At 40.3% G+C, this 27,688-nt stretch overlaps 1 protein-coding gene and 1 non-coding gene across 3 annotated transcripts in view; both read left to right on the top strand.

Annotated features, from left to right (window-relative positions):
- LOC126353808 (uncharacterized) overlaps positions 1–27,688 on the top strand; it is a 341,733-nt gene that overhangs the window by 238,264 nt on the left and 75,781 nt on the right. For both annotated transcript variants that reach the window (XM_050002905.1, XM_050002906.1), the window contains one exon: positions 22,637–22,954. In XM_050002905.1, the coding sequence (XP_049858862.1) occupies positions 22,637–22,954 (318 nt within the window). The remainder of the gene's footprint in view (positions 1–22,636; positions 22,955–27,688) is intronic.
- Trnas-cga (transfer RNA serine (anticodon CGA)) lies at positions 19,523–19,599 on the top strand. The gene has a single exon. It is a non-coding gene; the product is annotated as a tRNA-Ser (tRNA).

Below are 27,688 nucleotides of genomic sequence, written 5' to 3'. Positions count from 1 at the left end.
GACAACCACCTATGTGCGGAGAAATGGTCATCATAATAAAATAAGAGAAATCAGAGCCTGAACGGAAAGATCTAGGTGTTCCTTTTTCCCATGTGCCATTAAAGAGTAGAATTGTAGGGTAGTAGTATGAAAATGGTTCAATGAACCCTCTGCCAGGCACTCAAGTCTGAATTGTGGAGTAACTATGGAGATGTAAATACAGATGTAGAGATAGATGTAGATGCAGATGTAGCCTGCACATTTGTAACCTGCATCTGGTTTGTCATATGCAGAAACTGTTTCAAAAAACTCTAGAAGTTCTTCAAAGTTTTTCAATATTCTCAAGATAACTCCAATAGTCTATAGAGTCGGGTAAAGAGGTTGTAGACCAGCTTGGTTGTTGGAGCTCAAACAGCGTATGCTTCTGAAAAGTTTGGTTGTATATCCAAACCTAACGCTTTTAGTCCTTTTAAATTACCTCTGATATTCGAGGCACCATCATAGCACTGTCCTCTTAATTATCCACTGACAAATGAAGATGAGTAAAAACGTCTTTTAAAATATTAAACAGAATTTGTGATTCAGTGTTTGGGGGTCTCGTATAAGCCAATAAAGTCTCTGGTGTGATTAAGAAATCATCGACAGTATGAATACAAAATGACACTTGTTTGTGAATCAAAGAATCACTTGTTTTGTTAACCATAATAGAAAAATGTTCAGTCTTCTTCGTTGAAGTCAATTCCTTTCTCACCATAGACTTTCCTAGTAGATTAATGATCTTGTTTTGAATATCACGGGGTGTCCACTTATTCCCCGGACACCCTAACCAATCTTTAAACACCGAGCGAGGTGGCGCAGTGGTTAGCACACTGGACTCGCATTCGGGAGGACGACGGTTCGATCCCGTCACCGGCCATCCTGATTTAGGTTTTCCGTGATTTCCCTAAATCACTTCAGGCAAATGCCGGGATGGTTCCTTTGAAAGGGCACAGCCGATTTCCTTACCAATCCTTCCCTAACCCGAGCTTGCGCTCAGTCTCTAATGACCCCGTTGTCAACGGGACGTTAAACACTAAGCACCACCACCAATCTTTAAACTCAAGTATGTCATTCTTTCTGAGTTCCAACAATTGAAGAAAAAAAATTGAGTTTACACCTTCATGCCCTCTAATTGCTACCCCTTGTTGGAATAGAAATTGCGTGGTAGTAAAAATTGTCTCGAGAGCTACACAGCCTTTCTTCATATCACTATCTAACTGGTCATTCAATTGGGAGGCCACACTTCAGTAAGTAATAGAATTTAGTTTCAGATCACCTTCTTTATGCATAAACATATTTTCATGAAGACAAAATTTTTTTCCAAAGCCTTTTCCCAGTTAGAAAACCCTACAGATGTAAATGCATATTTTTTATTTTTTTTATTTTTTTTTTTTTTTTTTTAGAGAATATTGTAATAGATTTTTAACATCTGCCTCTTTGCAGGTTTTGCAAAAAACTTTTTCAGTAGATGCTTCATAGTCTAGCCATGTATATTTGATCAACCAAGACTTCATAAACTGTTCATAAATGAGGGTTCCAGGTGCTTCTGCTACAGGCCTTTTGATGTCGCTGGGGCTGCAGCACTGGCCTGTCGGTGCCAGACTTTCCCGAAGGTTTGTGCATCGGGACAGATTCTAACTGTGCCTGCAGCACCATAACACTATCATGATTAACACCAATCATTTTCAGTTAACCTGCTTACTACCATAATAATTATATGTTTTAACTCATTACTGAATGTATTTTAAAAGGTAACTGTCATTGAACAAGGAAAATAAAAAATTCCAACATAATTTTGTGATTTTGCAAACATAACATAACTAAGCATTTTCTTAAATTATGGGGTGGCTCCACCCCCACCAAACTATGTTTTGACAGGGCTTGGGCCCCCTCAGGCCCCATAGTCAGCGCCTGTGTATATATGAATAGTATGTAACTAAAAGACACCACATGTTACACACTGGTGATAGGATTCTAGGGGGCATAACATACTGATACAATTCTGTTTGCAAGTACCTTTGTGTGTTCACACCACTACAATCAATTAATATTCATTCCTAGAAATTTTGCATTTGTTTCACAGTCTATAGAGGTGCCATCTACCTTTAATTAAACATTGTCATTTTTCCTCTTCAAACTGAATTTGATGGCATTAGTTATCTTCATGTTCAGTGTAACTTTATTGCTTATTGGCCGATCATAAACTTCCTTGAGTGTTTCATTTGCTTTCTCTGCAATGAGTTCTCTTGTATCCTCAGTGACTATAATATTGCTATCATCATCAAAGAGTATTTTTTCACCACAAGTAACACTACTGGGAAAATCATTGCTGTATATCACGAATAATATTGGTACTAGTATAATACCTTGTGGAACACCTATATTAATGTATTTTGGTTCTGATAAATGTTTTAATAAATGTTTAGATCTATTTGAAGTATGTGTTATCTCTACTCTCTGTAACCTATTTGCTAGGTATGATCAAAACCAGTCTTGCTTATTTCTTGAAGGTCTCAACTACTAGAGCTTAATTACTGTTCTTGTTGTTCCTTCACAGTCTCACAGAACGTAACCATATGTCATTCAGTCTTCATCAAAAAATGTCCAGCATTAAGATTTTGACCTAGAAACAATAATAAATCTGTAGTGGTGAAATCCACTTGATCTCGTAGAGCAGTAGTAACTGCTGATCTCATCTGGTCACCTGTAAAACTTCTATTTTTCATAACTTTATAGGATCCTCAGGCACACATTCTGTATGATTCAGACCACATTTGGTTCTATCATGTGCAGTCATTCACAGATTTCTGTTAATAACAGGAACCACTTCTAAATTCCCTTGACAGTGCTTGCAGTCCCACCAGAAAATTTCATCAGCCAAAAGTCTCAAGTTCCTATAGAAGCTTAGCACAATTTACTTCCTCAAAATTCACTTAAGAAAGTAACTGAACCCAATTGAATTACCTTTTATAGAATTTTCGTATATTATCACAGAGTTTCATGCAGAGGATAAAGGAAAGATTGACAGGAATGGGGGAAAGAAATACTGTAGAAGAAGAATGGGTAGCTTTGAAGGATGAAGTGGCAAAGGCAGCAGAGGATCAAGTAGGTAAAAAGACAAGGCTAATAAAAATCCTTGGGTAACAGAATTATATATTGAATTTAATTGATTGAAGGAGACAATATAAAAATGTAGTAAATGAAGCAGGCAAAAATGAATACAAACGTCTCAAAAATGAGATAGACAGGAAGTGCAAAATGGCTAAGCAGGGATGGCTAGAGGACAAATGTAAGGATGTAGAGGCTTATCTCACTAGGGGTAAGATAGATACTGCCTACAGGAAAATTAAAGAGATCTTTGGAGAAAAGAGAACCACTTGTATGAATATTAAGAGCTCAGATGTAAACCCAGTTCTAAGCAAAGAACAGCAAGCAGAAAGGTGGAGGGAGTATATAGAGGGTCTATACAAGGGTGATGTACTTGAGGACAATATTATGGAAATGAAAGAGGATGTAGATAAAAATGAAATGGGAGATATGATACTGCGTGAAGAGTTTGACAGAGGACAACATTCCATTAGAACTACTGACAGCCTTGGGAGTGCAGGTTCTGACAAAACTCTACCATCTGGTGAGCAAGATGTATGAGACAGGCAAAATACCCTCAGACTTCAAGAAAAAGATAATAAATACAATCCTAAAGAAAGCAGGTGTTGACAGATGTGAAAATTACCGAACTATCAGTTTAATAAGTCATGGTTGCAAAATACTAACATGAATTCTTTACAGATTAATAGAAAAACTAGTAAAGCCAACCTCGGGGAAGGTCAGATTGGATTCCATAGAAATATTGGAATACGTGAGGCAATACTGACCCTACGACTTACCTTAGAAGCTAGGTTAAGGAAAGCAGTATATATTGAGCAAGCAGTGAAGGAAACAAAAGAAAAATTCGGAGTAGGTATTAAAATCGATGGAGAAGAATGAAAAACTTTGAGGTTCACTGATGACATTGTAAGCCTGTCAGAGACAGCAAAGGACTTGGAAGAACAATTGAATGGAATAGATAGTGTCTTGAAAGGAGGATATATGTTGAACATCAACAAAAGCAAAACAAGGATAATGGAATGTAGTTGAATTATGTTGGGTGATGCTGAGGGAATTAGATTAGGAAATGAGACACTTAAAGTAGCAAAGGAGTTTTAATTTTTGGGGAGCAAAATAACTGATGATGGTTGAAGTAGGGAGGATATAAAATGTAGACTGGCAATGGCAAGGAAACTGTTTCTGAAGAAGAGAAATTTGTTAATATCAAGTATAGACTTAGGTGTCTGGAAGTCATTTCTGAAAATATTTGTATGGAGTGTAGCCACGTATGGAAGTGAAACATGGATGATAAATAGTTTGGACAAGAAGAGAATAGAAGCTTTCGAAATGTGGTGCTATAGAAGAATGCTGAAGATTAGATGGGTAGATCACATGACTAATGAGGAGGTATTGAATAGGATTTGGGTGAAGAGAAGTTTTTGGCACAACTTGACTATAAGAAGGGATTAGTTGGTAGGAAATATTTTGAGACATCAAGGGATCACCAATTTAGTATTGGAGGGCAGTGTGGAGGGTAAAAATCGTAGAGGGAGAGCAAGAGATGAATACACTAAGCAGATTCAGAAGGATGTAAGTTGCAGTATGTAATGGGAGATCAAGAAGCTTGCACAGGATAGAGTAGCATGGAGAGCTGCATCAAACCAGTCTCAGGACTGAAGACCACAACATCAAATAACATATTCTCACATACATTTACAATGATAAAATCTCAGATCTCTCTCTCTTTCTTTATATAACTTTGCATCAGTTCATTTTCTACAAAATGCTCAACAATCAACAATTATGTGCATCTGAGTCCCATAGATCCATACATTAATGCTTCTCTATAGTGAGCCCTTTCCAATTGCGACATTGTTACCATAGCAGACACACAGCACAGAGCAACTCTATTTCTCAGAGTAAACACATCCCTCCCACATGTGAAATGCACTGACTTGGTGTATTTTATCGATTTTAGCTTTAATAACAGAAGGTTCATTCACCCGTCAGCTGACTGGGCCAGATTTAAAAGATAAACAAATAAAATATCTGTGACTCCCTCATGTTGGTGCTCCATATAAATAATAATGGAACTTCTTAAAAGACCAAACAGATGGTAAAGGTTCTATTTTGACAGTCGTATATGACCTTTTAAAACTTGATAATGCACTGCTTGTAAAGTCTGTAGGACAGAATATTGTTTATCCCTCAGTTGTCTTAATTTGAAACAAACAGTTTCCTAACCCTATATTCGAGGAATTGGTTATTGGGTGAAATTCAAGCTCTATATCCAGGTGATGTAGTAATTTTGCATTTGCCAAAACATATTTAATTGCCTAAAATGTATTCTGCCATTCAGTTGTCCATTTCCAAGAAACTTTCTTTCTCAACAGACAGATTAAAGGCTCTGCATTTATAACTTGGTCTTCTATAAACCAACAGAAAATAAAGCCTAGGCCTAAAAATCCTTTGAGCTCTTTCTTATTCCTGGGTGTGGCAAAATTCTTAATAGCACTTATCTTTATGCTGTCAGGTAAAACTCCTTTTTTGCCTATCATGTAGCTCAAAAATCGTATCCTTTTCATTTGAAAATGTGGTTTTTGTAAATTAGCTGTTATTCCACATCTACAAAAGCTTCCAACTACTGTAGTAACAAGTTCACATGCTGTTCCCACATTGCTATATGTATTATTACACACTACTGGCCATTAAAATTGCTACACCACGAAGATGAAATGCTACAGATGTGATATTTAACCAACAGGAAGAAGATGCAGTGATATTCAAATGATTAGCTTTTCAGACCATTAACACAAGGTTGGCGTTGCCTGGTGAAACGTTGTTGTGATACCTCATGTAAGGAGGAGAAATTCGTACCATCATGTTTCTGACTTTGATAAAGGTTGGATTGTAGCCTATTGCAATTGTGCTTTATCGTATTGTGACATTGCTGCTCGTGTTGGTCGAGATCCAATGACTGTTAGCAGAATATGGAATCGGTGGGTTCAGGAGGGTAATACGGAACGCCATGCAGGATCCCAAAGGCCTTGTATCATTAGCAGTCGAGATGACAGGCATCTTATCCACATGGCTGTAACGGATCATGCAGCCACATCTCGATCCCTGAGTCAACAGATGGGGATGTTTGCAAGACAACAGCCATCTTCATGAACAGTTCGATGACGTTTGCAGCAGCATGGACTATCAGCTTGGAGACCATGGCTGTGGTTAGCCTTGACGCTGCATCACAGACAGGAGCACCTGCAATGGTGTACTCAACGACAAACCTGGGTGCACGAATGGCAAAACGTCATTTTTTTTTTTGGATGAATCCAGGTTCTGTTTACAGCATCATGATGGTCGCATCCGTGTTTGGCGACATCGTAGTGAATGCACATTGGAAGCGTGTATTCGTCATCGCCATACTGGCTATCACCCGGTGTGATGGTATGGGGTGCCATTGGTTACACGTCTCGGTCACCTCTTGAGCATATTGATGGCACTTTGAACAGTGGATGTTACATTTCAGATGTGTTACAACCCATGGCTATACCCTTCATTCGATCCCTGCGAAACCCTACATTTCAGCAGGATAATGCATGACTACATATTGTAGGTCCTGTACAGGCCTTTCTGGATACAGAAAATGTTAGACTGCTGCCCTGGCCAGCACATTCTCCAAATCTCTCACCAATTGATAATGTCAGGTCAATGGTAGCCGAACAACTGGCTCGTCGCAATACGCCAGTCACTACTCTTGATGAACTGTGGTACCGTGTTGAAGCTGCATGGGCAGCTGTACCTGTACATGCCATCCAAGCTCTGTTTGGCTCAATGCCCAGGCATATCAAGGCCATTATTATGGCCAGAGGTGGTTGTTCTGGGTACTGATTTCTCAGAATCTATGCACCCAAATTGAATGAAAATGTAATCACATGTTATTTCTAGTATAATATATTTATCCAATGAATACCCATTTATCATCTGCATTTCTTCTTGGTGTAGCAGTTTTAATGGCCAATAGTGTATTATCTACAAACTGTATTAGCCAACTTTACAAGCCTGCCCCCAAAATACATCCAATGCCATTATAAATATCCCTGAACTTATGTTCAGCCTGAAAGGCATTACTTTAAATTGACAGATTCTTTTGGCATTTATTAAGGCTGTGTATTTCTTTGATTATTGGTGTAATTGGATCTGCCAGTGTGAGGGTGACAGGTCTATACGTGTGAAATACTTTGCCCCCTGAAACTTTTGTATCAGACAGGCTATGTTCTCTGGATGGGTTCTCACTGATGTAAGAATTGTATTTATGACCCACACATCTAATACCAGCCTTACTTTCTTTCCTGGTTTTGATACAACTGATAATGGACTACAATAAGGACCAACTGATAGTTTGATTAGGTCCCCATCCATCATTCTACACTCCTGGAAATTGAAATAAGAACACCGTGAATTCATTGTCCCAGGAAGGGCAAACTTTATTGACACATTCCTGGGGTCAGATACATCACATGATCACACTGACAGAACCACAGGCACATAGACACAGGTAACAGAGCATGCACAATGTCGGCACTAGTACAGTGTATATCCACCTTTCGCAGCAATGCAGGCTGCTATTCTCCCATGGAGACGATCGTAGAGATGCTGGATGTAGTCCTGTGGAACGGCTTGCCATGCCATTTCCACCTGGCGCCTCAGTTGGACCAGCGTTCGTGCTGGACGTGCAGACCGCGTGAGACGACGCTTCATCCAGTCCCAAACATGCTCAATGGGGGACAGATCCGGAGATCTTGCTGGCCAGGGTAGTTGACTTACACCTTCTAGAGCACGTTGGGTGGCACGGGATACATGCGGACGTGCATTGTCCTGTTGGAACAGCAAGTTCCCTTGCCGGTCTAGGAATGGTAGAACGATGGGTTCGATGACGGTTTGGACGTACCGTGCACTATTCAGTGTCCCCTCGACGATCACCAGAGGTGTACGGCCAGTGTAGGAGATCGCTCCCCACACCATGATGCCGGGTGTTGGCCCTGTGTGCCTCTGTCGTATGCAGTTATGATTGTGGCGCTCACCTGCACGGTGCCAAACACTCATACGTCCATCATTGGCACCAAGGCAGAAGTGACTCTCATCGCTGAAGACGACACGTCTCCATTCGTCCCTCCATTCACGCCTGTCGCGACACCACTGGAGGTGGGCTACACGATGTTGGGGCGTGAGCGGAAGACGGCCTAACAGTGTGCGGGACCATAGCCCAGCTTCATGGAGACGGTTGCTAATGGTCCTCGCCGATACCCCAGGAGCAACAGTGTCCCTAATTTGCTGGGAAGTGGCGGTGCGGTCCCCTACGGCTCTGCGTAGGATCCTACGGTCTTGGCGTGCATCCGTGCGTCGCTGCGGTCCGGTCCCAGGTCGATGGGCACGTGCACCTTCCGCCGACCACTGGCGACAACATCGATGTACTGTGAAGACCTCACGCCCCACGTGTTGAGCAATTCGGTGGTACGTCCACCCGGCCTCCCGCATGCCCACTATACGCCCTCGCTCAAAGTCCGTCAACTACACATACGGTTCACGTCCACGCTGTCGCGGCATGCTACCAGTGTTAAAGACTGCGATGGAGCTCCGTATGCCTCGGCAAACTGGCTGACACTGACGGCGGCGGTGCACAAATGCTGCGCAGCTAGCGCCATTCGACGTCCAACACCACGGTTCCTGGTGTGTCCGCTGTGCCGTGCGTGTGATCATTGCTTGTACAGCCCTCTCGCAGTGTCCGGAGCAAGTATGGTGGGTCTGACACACCGGTGTCAATGTGTTCTTTTTTCCATTTCCAGGAGTGTATTTATTTCTTCATTATCAATTTCTTCATTATCAATATCTTTAGTTTCCACAGAATTGGATACAATTTGTTAAAATATTTATTGTGTGGAAGCACTTCTAAATGGCACATAAATTCGCAGATAATTCCAGGTCTTCAAAAACCAGACTATATTTTTCCAGAATTGTTGATAGCTGTTCTCTTTGTTTGGTCTCTATTCCATCAGCTTCCTCTGCCTTCTCTTCTACCTGTTCATATATCCCAAGTATTTTTATTTCCTTTCCTTCTTCTGGACGCTTCTGATGCCTTTCCTCTCAGATAAGCTTACTTCGACACCCAGGACAGTACTCTTCTTGACTTCATTCCTCCATGACAAGATCCAATTGTGTTACTTTCCATTGATCACAAAAACTGATTTTACTGTCTCAGAAGTCTATTTTCAAGTCCTTTTCCCTCATTGTTTCAGATCCAGTGACACAGCTGTCAATTAATTTGTGAATCAGCAGGAATATGAACATAATCACTCCATATCCTTTGTTCATTTATAACAGATCTGCATCAAAACAGTTTGTGAGAGGGTACCTATAGCAACAATTATCTTACTGTCGTGTACTGGAAATGTTGGTATCTCTGTTTTAAACAAATTATGGGATATGGCATTTACTGAAGCTCCAGTACCAGTATTACTTTAATGGGGATCTCCAAGATTTCTGCATGTATAGCTGAGACTGGTTCTGTATGACAAATTGGCTCACATGTATTCCAGTCCTCAGTTAACTCTTCTATAATAGTCAGACCATTGTTGTACCTAAAACTGTTTACAAGTTGTGGTTCACCCCTCATTATTTCTTCATTGACCAAATGTCTGGGGCATGACCCAGTCATATTCAGTTTAAATTTCTGTGTCTATTTGGGCTGTGGTCATTTTCTGCTTCAGTTATGATAGGGGCCTGCTCCCTTCACGATGAGTTATTTGTAGGTCTTGGCTATGGAAAAATTTGGTTACTTTGTGCCTGATTATGGTTAGCATTATATACTGGATTATATCTTATGTTGTATCTTCTCTGTCTGTTGCTATTGAATCTGAAACTGTTTTCGTCACCCTAATGTTCTTGGGCTCTTATTCAGTCCATTAACACAACCATTATTTCTTTTGACCCTATCAGTGGTATTCCCCTCCCATCCATTGTTTCTTACATTACCACCATTACAATTGACTTGCCTATTCTCTTGTGGGTGAAATCCATTATGGTTTACCCTTTGTGCAACAGATCTATTGATCTCTGTCTGTCACTGGTAACTGAGTGGTCAGCGCAACAGAATGTTATACCTAATGGCCCGGGTTCGATTCCCAGCTGGCTCAGAGATTTTCTCCACTCAGATTGGGTTTTGTGTCGCCCTAATCATAATTCTGTCCCCGTCGACACGCAAGTCGCTGAAGTGGCATCAATTCAGAAGACTTGCACCAGGCAAACAGTCTACCCGACAAGAGGCCCTAGCCACACAGTATTTCCATTTTCCATTGAATCCACTGCTGTTTAAAGTCTTCCAAACTGTCCTCAAGATACAAGTAATGACTTCTCCTATGTCTCCATTGGGAGATAGGATATAATGATCATTATAACAATTTTGTGAACAATTGGTTCATTCCAGTATGATGCCTCGTTCAAATATTTCTCAAAATACCTTCTTAGGCTGCCATCTTTATATGAGAGTGGCTGTGGATTATGAGCCTTCTTTTTCAACCTCTCTTGACTCCCTCTTGACCAAAAACAATTTAAGAACAACTCAAATTCTTCATATGTTCAACACTTATCACATCTGTCACGCATAAACTCCTGTCTCCTTGGATGTAGCCTGCTACATATTCAGTTTTTTTGCTGGTCTGAGCATGCTTGTAGTAACCAACCCTTAAATCTCCTACTCTGAAATTGCCTGTGTTTTAATATCTTTCCAAAATTGATTTTGTTTAATCATTAAATGATGACACACTTTTCGAGGCTTGTGGTCCCCATTCTGGGTTAATTTCATTTCTACCTTCCCTAATTGCCCCTCACATTTCCTCCAAACCTTGTGTACATGCCTCTTTTCCATTTATCTGATTCAGTCCCTGATTGGTTACATACTGCCTCTCTCTCTCACACACACACACACACACACACACACACACACACACACACACACACACACACACACCTGAGGAAGGACTCGAACCTCTGCCGGGACCATCCATTTTACTAGGTGTGGGTGAGCCTTCATATACTATATTCTCCAAGGCTTCTTTGATTTCTTTATCTACAGAAAGCAAAACTTGCTGCCCCTTATTTGACACTCAGTCTCCTAACTGATGATTAAATTTCTTGTTATGCACTTGGAACTTTTGTTCCATTAGCCCTTTGCATCCTGAAGCTATGTCCTGTGCCATTAAGGGAAGATTATGCACTTCAGCCTCCATCATCTGTTGTCTTCCCTGAACGGTTTCAAATTCCTTGTTTATCCTATTCATCTCTATCAGAAACTTTTCTTAAGTTTTCTTCAAGCTCATTGTCTCCCTCTTCATTTCCACTTGTTCATCAGTCAGAGTATTAAATTCATCTAATTATTTGACAAAAGTTTTCCTTCATATATTTTCCGGCAAATTCTTCACTTTAGTAGACAACTCTACTTGTTTTGATACTAAATTATCCACCATGGCTGATAAACTCACCATTGCAGCCACAATGTTCATTTGCTTCTTGGCTATGTTGTTCACTATTACTACTACATATGCCAACTCAGAATCCTCACCAAGCAATCTCAGTACATTAATTCACTAATGTGCTTTGTGAATAATAATCATGTCTATTCAGCACCCAAATTTGTCACAGTTGTTGAAATATTTGCCTGTGTAGCTGACTTATTCAACTGTTCCATAGCTAAATTTGTCACTGTAGCCTCATCCCTGCTGCTTGCACTAAGTTTGGCTCTTCACCAGTCATCTGGCCATTAGCTTCTTGATCCTTCTGCATTTAAGAAAATTATCTCATCCCCACTATAACACACAAAAGTTCCTTCTTTTGCTGTATGACACAAAAAACACACTTCACCATATTTTCTGATGACAAAACTGTCATGACTGACAAAACTTTATCTACAGATATCACCTTTATAACAAATCATTAAAAGCAGAAATTTCAATCTACTTCAAGTTGCAGAAAAATTCTCTACAAAGACCAGATTGGTGAACACAATAAGCTAGAATTCATTCTTGTGCTTGCTTTAACTTCATATTTGGATGATCTTCACTATTCAAGATTAAATCTAACTTTGGCACAGAAAGGGGTGAATTATACTGCCACTAAAGTCTTTGGTCACTTACCAAATAGTATCAAAAATCTGACAGATAACCAACAAGTATTTAAGAAGAAATTAAAAGAATTCCTGAATGACAACTCCTTTTACTTCATGGAGGAATTTTTAGTTATAAATTAAGAAAAAAATAAAAAAAATTATAAAAAAATAAAAAGAAATAGAAAAGTTGTTACATTAACTTAATTATGTCATGTATTGGAAAATTTGACTTGTTCCACATTACGAAATACCGTATTCATGATCCATGGAACCAGTATAAATCTAATCTAATTTTATCAATGTGAAATTCATTTGTGATAGACTTGCATTGTCATAATCGACTGTATGACTCGGATGAAGCTTACACAGAATTAGCAGATCTCCACCACTAATACATGAAATTGTACAAAGACAAGTATTAATACATGGACTATGCATGCATTATACACTAACCATAACAATGTCCAGCAAGTATTACGATACTATAATAAATAAAATAATTTATGAATGTAAAAATAGAAACTGACTACTTCTAGTCCTGGCACATCTAAGCCACTTACGTATATCCCTTATTATGTTTGTGTATACCAGGTGTTACAAAAAGGTTCCGCCAAACTTTCAGGAAACATTCCTCACACACATAGAAAGAAAATATGTTATGTGGACATGTATCCGGAAACGCTTACTTTCCATGTTAGAGCTCATTTTATTAGTTCTCTTCAAATCACATTAATCATGGAATGTAAACACACAGCAACAGAACGTACCAGCATGACTTCAAACAATTTGTTACAAAAAATGTTCCAAATTGTCCTCCGTTAGTGAGGATACATGCATCCACCCTCCATTGCATGGAATCCCTGATGCGCTGATGCAGCACTGGAGAATGGCGTATTGTATCACAGCCGTCCACAATACGAGCACGAAGAGTCTCTACATTTCGTACCGGGGTTGCGTAGACAAGAGCTTTCAAATGCCCCCATAAATGAAAGTCAAGAGGGTTGAGGTCAGGAGAGCGTGGATGCCATGGAATTGGTCCACCTCTACCAATCCATCGGTCACCGAATCTGTTGTTGAGAAGCGTACGAACACTTCGACTGTAATGTGCAGGAGCTCCATCATGCATGAACCACATGTAGTGTCGTACTTGTAAAGGCACATGTTCTAACAGCACAGGTAGAGTATCCTGTATGAAATCATGATAACGTGCTCTATTCAGCGTAGGTGGAAGAACATGGGGCCCAATTAAGACATCACCAACAATGCGTGCCCAAACGTTAACAGAAACTCTGTGTTGATGATGTGATAACACAATTGCGTGTGGATTCTCGTCAGCCCTCACATGGTGATTGTGAAAATTTACAATTTGATCATGTTGGAATGAAGTGTCATCTCTAAAGAGAACGTTTCCACTGAAATGATGATTGACACATTCTTGGATGACCCATTCGCAGAAGTGTGCCCGTGGAGGCCAATCAGCTGCTGATAGTGTACACACTGTACATGGTATGGAAAAAGCTGGTTCTCCCATAGCACTCTCCATACAGTGACGTGGTCAGCATTGCCTTGTACAGCAGCAACTTCTCTGGTGCTGACATTAGGGTTATCGTCAACTGCACAAAGAATTGCCTGGTCCATTGCGGGTGTGCTCATTGTTCTAGGTCTTCCCAAGTCGCAAGTCATAGGCTGGAATGTTCAGTGCTCCCTAAGGCGCTGATCAATTGCTTTGAATGTCTTCCTGTCGGGACACCTTCGTTCTGGAAATCTGCCTTGATACAAACGAACCACGCCTCAGCTATTGCCCCGTGCTAATCCATACATCAAATGGGCAACTGCCAACTCCGCATTTGTAAACATTGCACTGACTGCAAAACCACATTTGTGATGAACACTAACCTGTTGATGCTACGTACTGATGTGCTTGATGCTAGTACTGTAGAGCAATGAGTCGCATATCAACACAAGCACCGAAGTCTACATTACCTTCCTTCAATTGTGCGAATTGGGGGTGAATTGAGGAAATACAGTACATACTGACGAAACTAAAATGAGCTCTAACATGGAAACTAAGCATTTCCAGACACATCTCCACATAACATCTTCTCTTTATTTGTGTGTGTGGAATGTTTCCTGAAAATTTTGCCGTACCTTTTTGTAAAACCCTGTATTGCTGTATGATGTGCAGATATATGGGGTGAGCACAAAGTCTTGCCCTGATTATAAAAATTTATAACAGAATAACCATTTGACTTAATAAGTTACAGTTGATGCCATAGGTTAGTGTTACTAGTAGTGACCAATAGATGTGCTAGTGCTCCACAACATCGACACGCTCTGTTAGGTCATGGCGATGAAGCAGGAGAAAGCACTATGTGTGCTTTGGTTTCATGAAATGAAATCGCTCATCAGTGTTCAGTATAAATTTCTGGCTACTTATGGACACAGCCCTCCTGACATTAAAGCAATAAAGTGATGGTATGCAAAATTTAATGAAACAGGCAGCATTGAAGATCGTCCTCGAAGTGGTAGGCCTCGTGTGAGTGATGCAACTGTTGATCATGTTCGGCAATCGTTTCAATGGACAAAAAATCAACTTGTCAAGCATCATGTCAACTTCAAATTCTGCAAGCAAGTGTGGTGAAGATTCTTCATGAAAGGTTTAGGTTGCATGCTTACAAAGTGAAAATCATGCAGGCCTTGCAAGTGAACGTATTTGCTGACACATGCTAAATTGCAACTGAGATTCTCAACAGGATTGATGGCACTAATGATAACTTAAATCACATATACCTTACCATTCCACTGACATGAAAGGTGGAATCATTGATAAATAGGCATAATGTCCATATATTGGGTTCAGAGTCTCCACATGCTACTGTACAGTTACAGTGAGACAGCAAGAAAGTGAATGTTTGGTGCAGCCTCGTGCATAACAAGGTTTTTGGACCTTTTTTCTTCACGGAAAAAATCCATTACCACTAACATTTACTAAGACGTTTTCCAACAGTTCATTGCTCCACAGTTAGAAGAATATCAACCATGGATAATTTTCCAGCAAGATGGAGCAGCCCCCCGCCCCACACTGGGCTTTGATAGTGTATAATTTCGTGGATGAAACATTCCCAGACCGATGGATTGGAAGGAATCATCCAACAGACTAGCCACCCAGCTCTCCAGACATTATGGCCCTTGACTTTTTTTTTCTGGGTCTATATCAAGGACAGGGTCATCATCTCACCAGTTGCCGAATTTGACGAACTGAAGCCTAGGATACAAGCTGCTGTGTGCACTGTAACAGAACACATTACGAAACACCTGGCAGGAACTGGAATACTGCCTTGACATTCTCTGGCCTATCAATGGAGCACACATTGAGGTTTACTAATGTTGTTGTTGTTGTTGTTGTTGTTGTTGGTGGTGGTGGTGGTGGTGGTGGTGGTGGTGGTGTCTTCAGTCCTGGTAGTGGTTTGATGCAGCTCTCTATGCTACTCTATCCTGTGCAACCTTCTTCATCTCCCAGTACCTACTGCAACCTACATCCTTCTGAATCTGCTTAGTGTAGTCATCTCTTGGTCTCCCTCTACAATTTTTACCCTCCTCACTGTCCTCCAATACTAAATTCGTGATCCCTTGATGCCTTAGATGATGTCCTACCAGCTGATCGCTTCTTCTTGTCATCTTGTGACACAAACTCCTCTTCTCCCCAATTATGTTCAATACCTCCTCATTAGTTATGTGATCTACCCATCTAATCTTCAGCATTCTTCTGTAGCACCATATTTCGAGGGCTTCTATTCTCTTCTTCTTCAGACTAGTTATCGTCCATGTTTGCCTTCTATACATGGCAACAATCCATACAAATACTTTCAGAAACGACTTCCTGACATTAAATCTATACTAGATGTTAAAAAATTTCTCTTCTTCACAAACGCTTTCCTTGGCACTGCCAGTCTACATTTTATATTCTCTGTACTTCAACCATCAAAAGTTATTTTGCTCCCCAAATAGCAAAACTCCTTTACTATTTAAAAAGTCTCATTTCCTAATCTAATTCCCTCAGCATCACCTGACTTAATTCGACTACATTCCATTATCCTTGTTTTGCTTTTGTTGATGTTCATCATATACCCTCCTTTCGAGACACTGTCCATTCCGTTCAACTGCTCTTCCAAGTCCTTTGCTGTCTCTGACAGGCTTACAATGTCATCAGTGAACCTCATAGTTTTTATCCCTTCTCCATGGATTTTAATAGCTATTCCAAATTTTTCTTTTATTTCCTTCACTGCTTGGTCCATATACAGATTGAAAAGAATCGGGGAGAGGCTACAACCCTGTCTCACTCCCTTACCAACCACTTCTTCCCTTTCATGCCCCTTGACTCTTATGCCATCTGGTTTCTGTACAAATTGTAAATAGCCTTTCGCTCCCTTTATTTTACCCCTGCCACTTTCAAAATTTGAAAGAGAGTATTCCACTCAAAGCTGTTAAAAGCTTTCTCTAAGTCTACAAATGCTAGAAATGTAGGTTTGCCTTTCCTTAATCTTTCTTTTAAGGTGAGTCGTAGGGCCAGTATTGCCTCACGTGTTCCAACATTTCTACGGAATCCAAACTGATCTTCCCTGATGTCAGCTTCTACCAGTTTTTCCATTCGTCTGTAGAGAATTCGCGTTATTATTTTGCAGCTGTGACTTATTAAACTGATAGTTCTGTAATTTTCACATCTGTCAACACCTGCTTTCTTTGGGATCAGAATTATTATATTCTTCTTGAAGTCTGAGGTTATTTCGCCTGTCTCATACATCTTGCTCACTATACGGTAGAGTTTTGTCAGGACTGGCTCTCCCAAGGCTGTTAGTAGTTCCAATAGAATGTTGTCTACTCCTGGGGGCTTGTTCTGACTCAGGTCTTTCAGTGCTCTGTCAAACTCTTCACAAAGTACCGTATCTCCCATTTCATCTTCATCTACATCCTCTTCCATTTCCATAATATTGTCCTCAAGCACATCGCCCTCGTATAGACCCTCTGTATACTCCCTCCACCTTTCTGCTTGCTGTTCTTTGCTTAGAACTGGGTTTCCATCTGAGCTCTTCATATTCATACAAGCGGTTCTCTTCCCTCCAAAGGTCTCTTTAATTTTCCTGTAGGCAGTATCTATCTTAGCCCTAGTGAGGTAAGCCTCTACATCCTTACATTTGTCCTCTAGCCATCCGTGCTTAGCCATTTTGCACTTCCTGTCGATCTCATTTTTGAGACGCTTGTATTTGTTTTTGCCTGCTTCATTTACTGCATTTTTATATTTTCTCCTTTCATCAATTAAATTCAATATATCTTCTGTTACCCAAGTATTTCTACTAGTTTTGTCTTTTTACCTACTTGATCCTCTGCTGCCTTTGCTACTTCATCCTTCAAAGGTACCCATTCTTCTTCTACTGTGTTTCTTTCCCCCATTCCTGTCAATCGTTCCCTTATACTCTCGCTGCAGCTGTGTACAGCCTCTGGTTTAGTCAGTTTACCCAGGTCCCTTCTCCTTAAATTTACTAATATAAGTGGTCTTAAAAAAAGCTAGCAACACTAGCCTATGTAACAGCATGAAATGTAAATTATTCTGTAAAATGTTGATTCTGTAATAGATTGTTGTTATCAGGGCAAGATTGTGTGCTCATCCTGTATCTTAATGATTGCGCATTTAATCATGAAAAAAAAGGTTAAACTTGAAGTAATTTTCACTTGGAGCACTTGGAGTTAAGAGACGCGCCACTTTCTAAATCTCTGTGTATTGCTCTAAAGTGACACAGTTTGTGTCACAAATAAGCAGAAACTCTCTTGCTAACACCTGAAAGTCTCAGTTACTAGAGCACAAATTACCATTCTTTTTGTACCTACACTGTCTTACACAACATGAACAAACATCATTTAGTTTCATCAAAAATGTTTGGCATTAAGATTGTAACCTAGAAATAAATCTGTTGTTGTGAAATCTCATTGATTTTGTAGAGCAGAAGCAACTGCTGATATCCTACACTGGCCTGTAAAACTTTTACTGTTCATAAATAGGAACTTGTATAGAATCATCAGATACTGATTCTGTACGACTCAGTCCACGTTTGGATATATGATGTGTAGCCATTTGCAGATTTCTATTAATAACAGGAAACACTTCAAAATTCCCTTGACAGTACTTGCAGATCCACCAGCAAACATTATCAACTAAATGTCTCTTAAGCTCCTATAGAAGCTTAGAACAATTCATGTACTCAAAATTCACTTTTGAAAATAACTGAGCTCAATTGAACGATCTTTTATAGAATTTCCATATATTCTCACATACGTTCACAATGATAAAATCTCAGATCTCTCTCTCTCTGTTTCTTGAAGCTAACACATCCCTCTCACAGGTAAAATGCACTGACTCGATGTATTTTATCAATTGTAGCTTTAACAGTAGGAGGTTTAATGATCTGTCATCTGTTTGGGCCAGCTTTAAAAAGATAAACGAATAAAATATCTCAGCCTAGTGCAGATTTGACCAGGATATTATAAAAGCAGCATGAGCTATCTATTGTAACTTTGTGTTACCTATCAGTTAAATATTAATTAAACCATTTACTCATCAAACCTCAAAATCCATGAACTTTCCCCTAAAGAAAGTTGTGATTTGCCCAATCAAATTCCTAAGACAGGGTTTCTTAACATGCAGCATCTGATCAGAAGATTACCTTCTTAAAGACCTTATCTTATGCCCCAAATCTAATTTGAACCATGCTGGACTTATAAAAGATCTTCTTTTCTTAACTTGGTCTTTGCAGTGGAAACATTTTTTCATCACACACTTCACTGACAACAGCCAACTAAAACCAACATAGAACCTTCTTCACAACAGTTCCAACCTCCCTCCAACCACGATCCCCCTCCCCTTCCACCCAGTCATCCCCTAGTAATCTTTAGGAACTCCTCCCTTTTAACCTGGTCTGACCTTCCTTTCCTAAATCCCTCCCTGATGAATCCAACATCACTCCTATGGAATGCAATGCTATCTGTAGTCTGAAAAACAATCTAGACCTTGAAACTTCCTGGCAGATTAAAACTGCGTGCCCGACCGAGACTCGAACTCGGGACCTTTGCCTTTTGCGGGCAAGTGCTCAACCATCTGAGCTACCGAAGCACGACTCATGTCCGGCACTCACAGCTTTACTTCTGCCAGTATCTCGTCTCCTACCTTCCAAACTTTACACGAGCTCTCCTGCGACCGTGAGTCGTGCTTCGGTAGCTCAGATGGTAGAGCACTTGCCCTCGAAAGGCAAAGGTCCCGAGTTCGAGTCTCGGTCGGGCACGCAGTTTTAATCTGCCAGGAAGTTTCATATCAGTGCACACTCCGCTGCAGACTGAAAATCTCATTCTGGAATCTAGACCTTATAATCATTGCCCCCCAGACAAAGGTTCCAACATGGTGGTCATGAATCATAGATACTAAGTGGCAGAGGGTTTCCACTAAATTTCTGACATCTCTGCATACAAACCTCAGAACCATGATCCTGTCCCAGAAGTCCAACATGACCTCAAACAGTTTCTCAAAGTCTTAGGTCCATCCCAAAATGTGACATGTGGGGAACTCAATTAATAGGGATCATATCTTCAGCATAAAGTAGTTTGATGTACGAATTATATGTGGTGTTGTTTCCAAAAAAAATCCTGCAATGACCTTTAGAAAACAGTTTTTTGACAAGAGTTTTCTGCATATACTGGATGAACATTAATAAAATGATGAACTGCAGAGATGGGTTCCTGACTGGAAATAGAGAAAAAAAAGGTCCCATGATTATGAGTCTGGAAATGCGTTATTGCCAAGGTGGATAGTACTGACAAATGACAGGTCCTCTGACTGTGTGCCATGTGTTCCCTGTATATTGCAGGCTGTGTGATTGATGTAGCAAACTGTAAGCAGCAGAATGGTCGGTATTCATGTCGCAAACAAACTGAGGTAGCGTCTGTGTACAGCTAGGCAGATGGGAAAGGTCATGAGGCAGCACGGCTATACCAAAACACGTACCCTCACAAAAACCAACCACATTTACACCATTTCACAACCTTTATCAAATCTTTTTTGGGTGTTCCTGTGATCATGGGTCTGTTCAGATGTGAACATCCAGGGAGGCAGCAGTCTGTGCATACACCAGGCCTGGAGGATGAGGCGCTACAGAATACTGAGACAAACCCTAGTACTAGTTCCAAACAAGTTGCCAACCAGCTGGTGTAAGCCAAAGTATCATTATGTGTATCCTGCATGACAATCATTACTACCCCTATCACCTTCAATCACATGGAGGCTATTTTGAACATACAGGGTGTTTCAAAAATGACCGGTATATTTGAAACGGCAATACAAACTAAACGAGCAGCGATAGAAATACACCGTTTGTTGCAATATGCTTGGGACAACAGTACATTTTCAGGCAGACAAACTTTCGAAATTACAGTAGTTACAGTTGTCAACAACAGATGGCGCTGTGGTCTGGGAAACTCTATAGTACGATATTTTCCACATATCCACCATGCGTAGCAATAATATGGCGTAGTCTCTGAATGAAATTACCCGAAACCTTTGACAATGTGTCTGGCGGAATGGCTTCACATGCAGATGAGATGTACTACTTCAGCTGTTCAATTGTTTCTGGATTCTGGCGGTACACCTGGTCTTTCAAGTGTCCCCACAGAAAGAAGTCACAGGGGTTCATGTCTGGCGAATAGGGAGGCCAATCCACGCCGCCTCCTGTATGTTTCGGATAGCCCAAAGCAATCACACGATCATCGAAATATTCGTTCAGGAAATTAAAGACGTCGGCCGTGCGATGTGGCCGGGCACCATCTTGCATAAGCCACGAGGTGTTCGCAGTGTCGTCTAAGGCAGTTTGTACCGCCACAAATTCACGAAGGATGTCCAGATAGCGTGATGCAGTAATCGTTTCGGATCTGAAAAATGGGCCAATGATTCCTTTGGAAGAAATGGCGGCCCAGACCAGTACTTTTTGAGGATGCAGGGACGATGGGACTGCAACATGGGGCTTTTCGGTTCCCCATATGCGCCAGTTCTGTTTATTGACGAAGCCGTTCAAGTAAAAATAAGCTTCGTCAGTAAACCAAATGCTGCCCCCATGCATATCGCAGTCATCAATCCTGTGCACTATATCGTTAGCGAATGTGTCTCGTGCAGCAATGGTAGTGGCGCTGAGGGGTTGCCGCATTTGAATTTTGTATGGATAGAGGTGTAAACTCTGGTGCATGAGACGATACATGGACATCGGCGTCATTTGGACCGCAGCTGCAACACGGCGAACGGAAACCCGAGGCCGCTGTTGGATCACCTGCTGCACTAGCTGCGCGTTGCCCTCTGTGGTTGCTGTTCGTGGTCGCCCTACCTTTCCAGCATGTTCATCCGTCACGTTCCCAGTCCGTTGAAATTTTTCAAACAGATCCTTTATTGTATCGCTTTTCGGTCCTTTGGTTACATTAAACCTCCGTTTGGTTACATTAAACCTTCGTCTTGTTGCAACAACACTGTGTTCTAGGCGGTGGAATTCCAACACCATAAAAATCCTCTGTTCTAAGGAATAAACCATGTTGTCCACAGCGCACTTGCACGTTGTGAACAACACACGCTTACAGCAGAAAGACGACGTACAGAATGGCGCACCCACAGACTGCATTGTCTTCTATATCTTTCACATCACTTGCAGCGCCGTCTGTTGTTGAAAATTGTAACTACTGTAATTTCAAAAGTTTGACCGCCTGAAAATGTACTGTTGTCCCAAGCTTATTGCAACAAACGGTGTATTTCTATCGCTGCTCGTTTAGTTTTTACTGCCGTTTCAAATATACCTGTCATTTTTGAAACACCCTGTATGTTGTGACATGGATATGTTGCAGTTCTGTACTGTGTTCCAGGACAATTTGTTGTTTTTGCATCCACACAGTCCATTTCTGGTCACATGTTCATAGCATGTTTTTTTCTTTGAGTTATTCCCATAACCAAGGGGCCACCTTTGCAGGATCCATGTAATACGATTTGTGTACTGAAAGAGCAGTTTCTTTTGCATGCAGAAATAAAACATATACAATATCTGACGCCTAGTGTGACTAGCTTCCATATCATATTGTTTGTTTCATAAAACAATGTCGAACACAATAATAGCTAAACTGATCAACAGTTATGTTACATTTGCTGGCATTTATTGTGCATGTAGTTCTATAAGAATCCATTTTTCTGTCCTAATCAAGTGTGTTTAATTTTGAAATGCTTTTATTATTAAAGCTGGCAACAAAAAACCTACATAAATAATGATAATAGTATTTAGATCTGTGTTTTATATGTTTCAGCGAATTTTGTGGCACCTGTGGAGTCAGCAGTGTATGCACCTCTAGGAGAAAGGGCAGTCATGTCGTGCAACAGTTTGCTGAAAGAGACAAGTTTTTCATATTGTTGGTTTAAAGATCCTAGTGGCTCATTGATTAATACCAGGGATGATCTTTTAGAGACTTACAGTTATTATGGAGCTGGTACTGAGTATGGCGAATGTGGCATTGAAATAAAACATGTTGGTCCACAACATATTGGCTTGTGGAAATGTATGGTTGCCCTTGAAGAAGAAGAATATGAAGTGAAAGCTGAAAGCAGTATAAGTCTCAATGTTTCTGGTAAAATTCTAAACAGCCATTATAAATGTAAATTAATATTGTAAAGATACTCATTTTAGATAAATTTACAAATGTTGTTCCCTGCATCCTTTACATTTATTGATAAATCATTGCTTTTTTTTTTAATTTACAATGACTTGAATTTCCTCATATTCTGCACATTTAATCTAATATTCTTGCTGTCAGAGTTTATTCTCATGTTATCCAAATCAGTCACTGAACCATTGAACACTCATAAAACGAAATTTTTATGGCAGTGTAAGTTTATTTAACTGTAAGTGCAGGAAAAACTCATTTTTATTTCAATATATCTAAATATTATTGGTTGTAACAGCCATGGATTAAACAAAATATGATTTAATTTATACAGATTTAATGGTGGAATGTAAATGATATGAAATTGGAAGATATCTAAAACAGAACAGATCAGTTAATTAAAAAATGAGACTGCTCAAGAAAATAATTGTTCTAGACACACGCGGTATTGGTCTCAAAATGTTTATAGTAAATTTACAACTGTATCCTTTAATGCACTGTCATAAGAAATCAACTGAAGAATGCCCTAGTCCATGCCATAAGGCTGTTAGTACCCGTAGGTGGCCGATTCAACAGTTTGCTTGCCAGAACCTTCTATTGTGACCAGAATCTGACAAAGATCAAAAAAGACTCAAAGAACCCTCAGAGACTGGCCAAATGGCCTAGAGCTTTCATGAGTAGACCACCAAGTGCAGATAGAAGATAACAATGAAAAATGGCAGATTAACCAAATCATAGAAAAGTGGGAAACAAAGAACAACAGTGCATTATGGCTAGTAATATGACTGGAAGGCAAATACATAAATGAAAGTTGAACAGCAGTGCCCTAAGCTTTGTGGTACTGTGTTGAGCATTATTTGGCTAATGAGATGGATGTGACTTTGCAGTACATTGAGACCAGCACAACAGGCACTGATTCTAGTGCTCATAGCTTTAACAGTGCTGCCTATCGTCTAAGATAGAGTTCCATGCCTACCAGTGAGCTTGCAAAGTCACTGGGTCAGTATACCAGTTCCTGACCTCCCACTCCCCCTCCCCCTCCCACTCCCCCTCCCCCTCCCACTCCCCCTCCCCATTTTTCCATTTTCTTGAAATGGACACATATGGTAGAAAATGTCCTGGATGATGCTTCAGGAGGTGAAGAGATGGCATGGTTGTTGTCTTGGTACTTAAGCCAACCAGCTGCTGCTACAAATTAGTAGCATCTGACATTGTGCTGGGATGGGCAATGTCACAATATTAGCTGAGATTGCTGAGACTGTGTGGAGATTTCCACTTCCATGCTCATAACCACAGGAATTGCTGCTGATGGTTTGGAGTGCAAGTTATACCTTTGTGGCAGTGGGACTGGTGTGAGATTTCCTGCTGATCAAAACACATGTCAACCTTTCCTTCTCATCCTATACAAGATCCATATTTGTGTTTTGTGCTGTGGGATTGTATTTATTGGTATTAATATAGAAGCTGAGGAAACATGCCAAACACAGGAGCCATTGTGCCATGCATTTTGGAAAACATCAATACAGCCCAAATAATGCTACTAGTGGTTTCTGGTCCATGATTTATTATTAGTATGGTATTCTGCCTTATGGCAGGCCTTTTTCACTTTGGCTGTCCATAGCCAGTCTTATCATTTCTGAATTTTGCCTCCTTTGATACTGTCCAGCAGTTGAAATCTTCTTCTTCCTCTTCCCCTTTTTCCCTCCACCATTCCTTCTATTCTGTCCTTCAATAAATAGTCCCTCCTCAAACAATGTCCAATCCAGTTCTGTTTCCTCTTTCTGATGACTTTCAGCTTGTTTTCTTCTTCTCCAACTCTTCTTAATACTTCTTCATTCCTTACTCGGTCTTCCCATTTCACTTTTTCCATTCTTCTCCATATCCACATCTCTAGTGCCTCCAATCTTCTTTCATCTTCCATGATTAAAGTGAACTTTATTTACAAGTAGGTAGACATGGAACTTCTTAATTGCAAAAACAATCAGCAAAGCTTCCTTCTCTATCTGCAAGTTGTCCCTTTGAGTAGGTTTCAGCATCTTTGACACAAAGGCAATCAGTTGCTCAGTACCATCATCATTCCTATGCACTATCACTACACCAGTGCCATATGGAGAGGCTCCCAGAACCAATACAAGTGTTCATGGTTGAGAAAATGGCTGAAGCAAGATCCTGTATGCAGCATATGCTACAACTCCTTGAGAGTTGTTCACAGGTAGCTGTGCATCTGTACTGATCATCTTTATTCCACAACTGGTTTAGCAGATCCATAATATGGGCCACTTGTGGAAGCAACTTAGAATAATAATTCACCTTTCCCAAAACAGTTTGTAGCCCCTGTAAGTTTGGTGTGGAGTGAGGGGTAGAAAGTCAATAGCATTGATGTTGTGGTCAGTGGACTGAATCCCTTCTTTGTTGAGCAATTGGTATTCCACTTTCTCTTGATAATCTGGCATTTGTCTAAGCAGAACACAAGCCCTGCGCCATGTGACATAGTGGGTAGAGTACAAATTACAATTAAGAGGTCAACACAATTTGTGCAAACAGGGATGGATATAGTTAACTGTTCTAGATATCTGTGGGAGATTGCTGGAGTGGAAGAGATCTGGAGTGTTGATAACTATGATGCTTTGTGATTCCTCATCCAAACAGATACGCAACTATGTTTTGCCAGTTGGATCACATCATCTTGAATTATAGAATTTGTGATAAGATTGACCAAGCTTCTTATGATATTGATGAAATTTGACCCATGTTGTGGCCTCATGGAATTGTTTCAAATATAATTTGAAAGCAACATTCACATATCATTCAATGTAAGTGCAACCACATTTGAGAGGGGAGCCAGCTTCTTCATTAAGAAAAATATCTCTGAGGAAGATCAACAAAGTGAAAGCAGCCATTGGAGAGAATCACCTCTGGCCTGAAACGTGATGAAGTGCTGTTTTAGCTACTATAAATACATGTCCCAGTCATCTTTGCCATCATTAAAAATCAGAAATGTGGGTGGACCATTCTCCACCTGGGAGGTGGGGTACCCTGAATCTGCAGTGTATCCTTCAAAATCTGAATTTCTTGTGACATAGCAACTCATTTTGCTGCTGCCAGTGTTGTTGGAACTGCTGTTGTAACAACTGCTGCAATACCAAGATTTTCACAATCTTAGCATCCATGGCATGCTGATAACCTTTTACCTCATCACCATTTATCTAGAAAAGATTGGAAATGTCTCAATGTACCCACAGAGGCTGGCTGGAGTTATCATCAGTGGATTGAAAATGGATAGGTGAAGATGACACAAGAAAGAAACAAGTACAGCAAGTAATCCAGAGAGGGTAACCAAGCTGTACCAAACCAGAAAAACAAAAACAATGGTGTAATATAATTGGATAGATAAAAAATCTGTTCACCAAACAGTGGTGGTAGACCCATAAGCCTTCAGCCCCTGGTTTGGTTTAGACTCATTGATGATATCTTTGACATGTGGACTTGTGGTGGGGCGACATTTTAAAAAGTTTTGAAATATCTTAATACATTCTCCCAATTAAATTTCAGATGGTCCTATTTTTAATCCCATGCTACTTTCCATGATTTTGATCTCATTCTGACAGATGACCAGCTACACACTTCTGTTCACATTAAATCTACTAATGAACAATGGTACTTACATATTGACAGTTGCTGTCATTTCTATGTCAAAGTTTCCCTCCCATACAGTCTTGGCATTTGAGGTGGACATATTTATTCAGATGCAGATTCTTGACAGCAATACACCACTTTCCTCACCTAAACTTCACTGGATGTAATTACCACACCAGCCTATTCCAAAATCAGATTTCTCAGGTCATTAAATCCAATCCTGAGGCTTCTGATCCCTCCAAACAACAACATAGGAGTACACCTCTTGTCACTCAGTATTATCCTGGTCTTCAATGTATTACTCAACTACTTCAACAAGGCTATGAATTCCTAAACTCATGCCCTAACATGAGGTCCATTCTGTCCAACATTTTGCCCACCACATGCATAATAGCTTTCAGGTTTTCAAATCTTATCAAGTGCCATCTTGAACAGTCAACCTTTCCTTCTCATCATGTCCGGAATGTCTCCTCTGACATGGGTTCTGGGTGACTTTTTCAAACTATTCCCATTTCCTAAATCCCACTAGATCTTTTCTTTCACCCCTCTTCTTTCATCTTTAACACTTCTGACAGAACAACAAGCCACTGGCTCTGAAAGCGAGCAAATTTCAATAACTTTGTATGTGTGTTCTGCCACCACTTGCTGAGTAGCTTTTTTATCTATTCAGTTACATTATATTCTCAAAAACTGATTTTTTAAACGAATAATGGTGTGTTATGGCTGGTAGTATGAGTTCAAGGCAAAAAATCCACTGAAAATGGAGCTGTGATGTGACGAGCTTTATAGTGCTATGGTGAGCATTGATAGCCTGGAAAGATGGGCATGGCCTTGTAGCACATTAAGACCAGTGCAGCAGTAGGTGTTGCCAGCAGTTGTAGCTTTAACAGTGCCACCTGTCAGCCAGTTGATTTCAATGCTTTCTGGTGGGTTTTCAAAGTCACAGGTCAGGATACTAGATTTTACTTCTTTGGCATTAGGGCTATTACACTCTTACTGAAATCTTAGTGTTTTTTTTACCTGTTTCATATAAACCCAGATAACACACAGCAGGTGGACTGT

The sequence above is a fragment of the Schistocerca gregaria genome, chromosome 3 (genome assembly GCF_023897955.1).
Source record: "Schistocerca gregaria isolate iqSchGreg1 chromosome 3, iqSchGreg1.2, whole genome shotgun sequence".
Lineage (NCBI taxonomy): Eukaryota > Metazoa > Arthropoda > Insecta > Orthoptera > Acrididae > Schistocerca > Schistocerca gregaria.
Note: the sequence above shows the minus strand (reverse complement) of the source record. Positions and strands in the feature narration are given on the sequence as shown.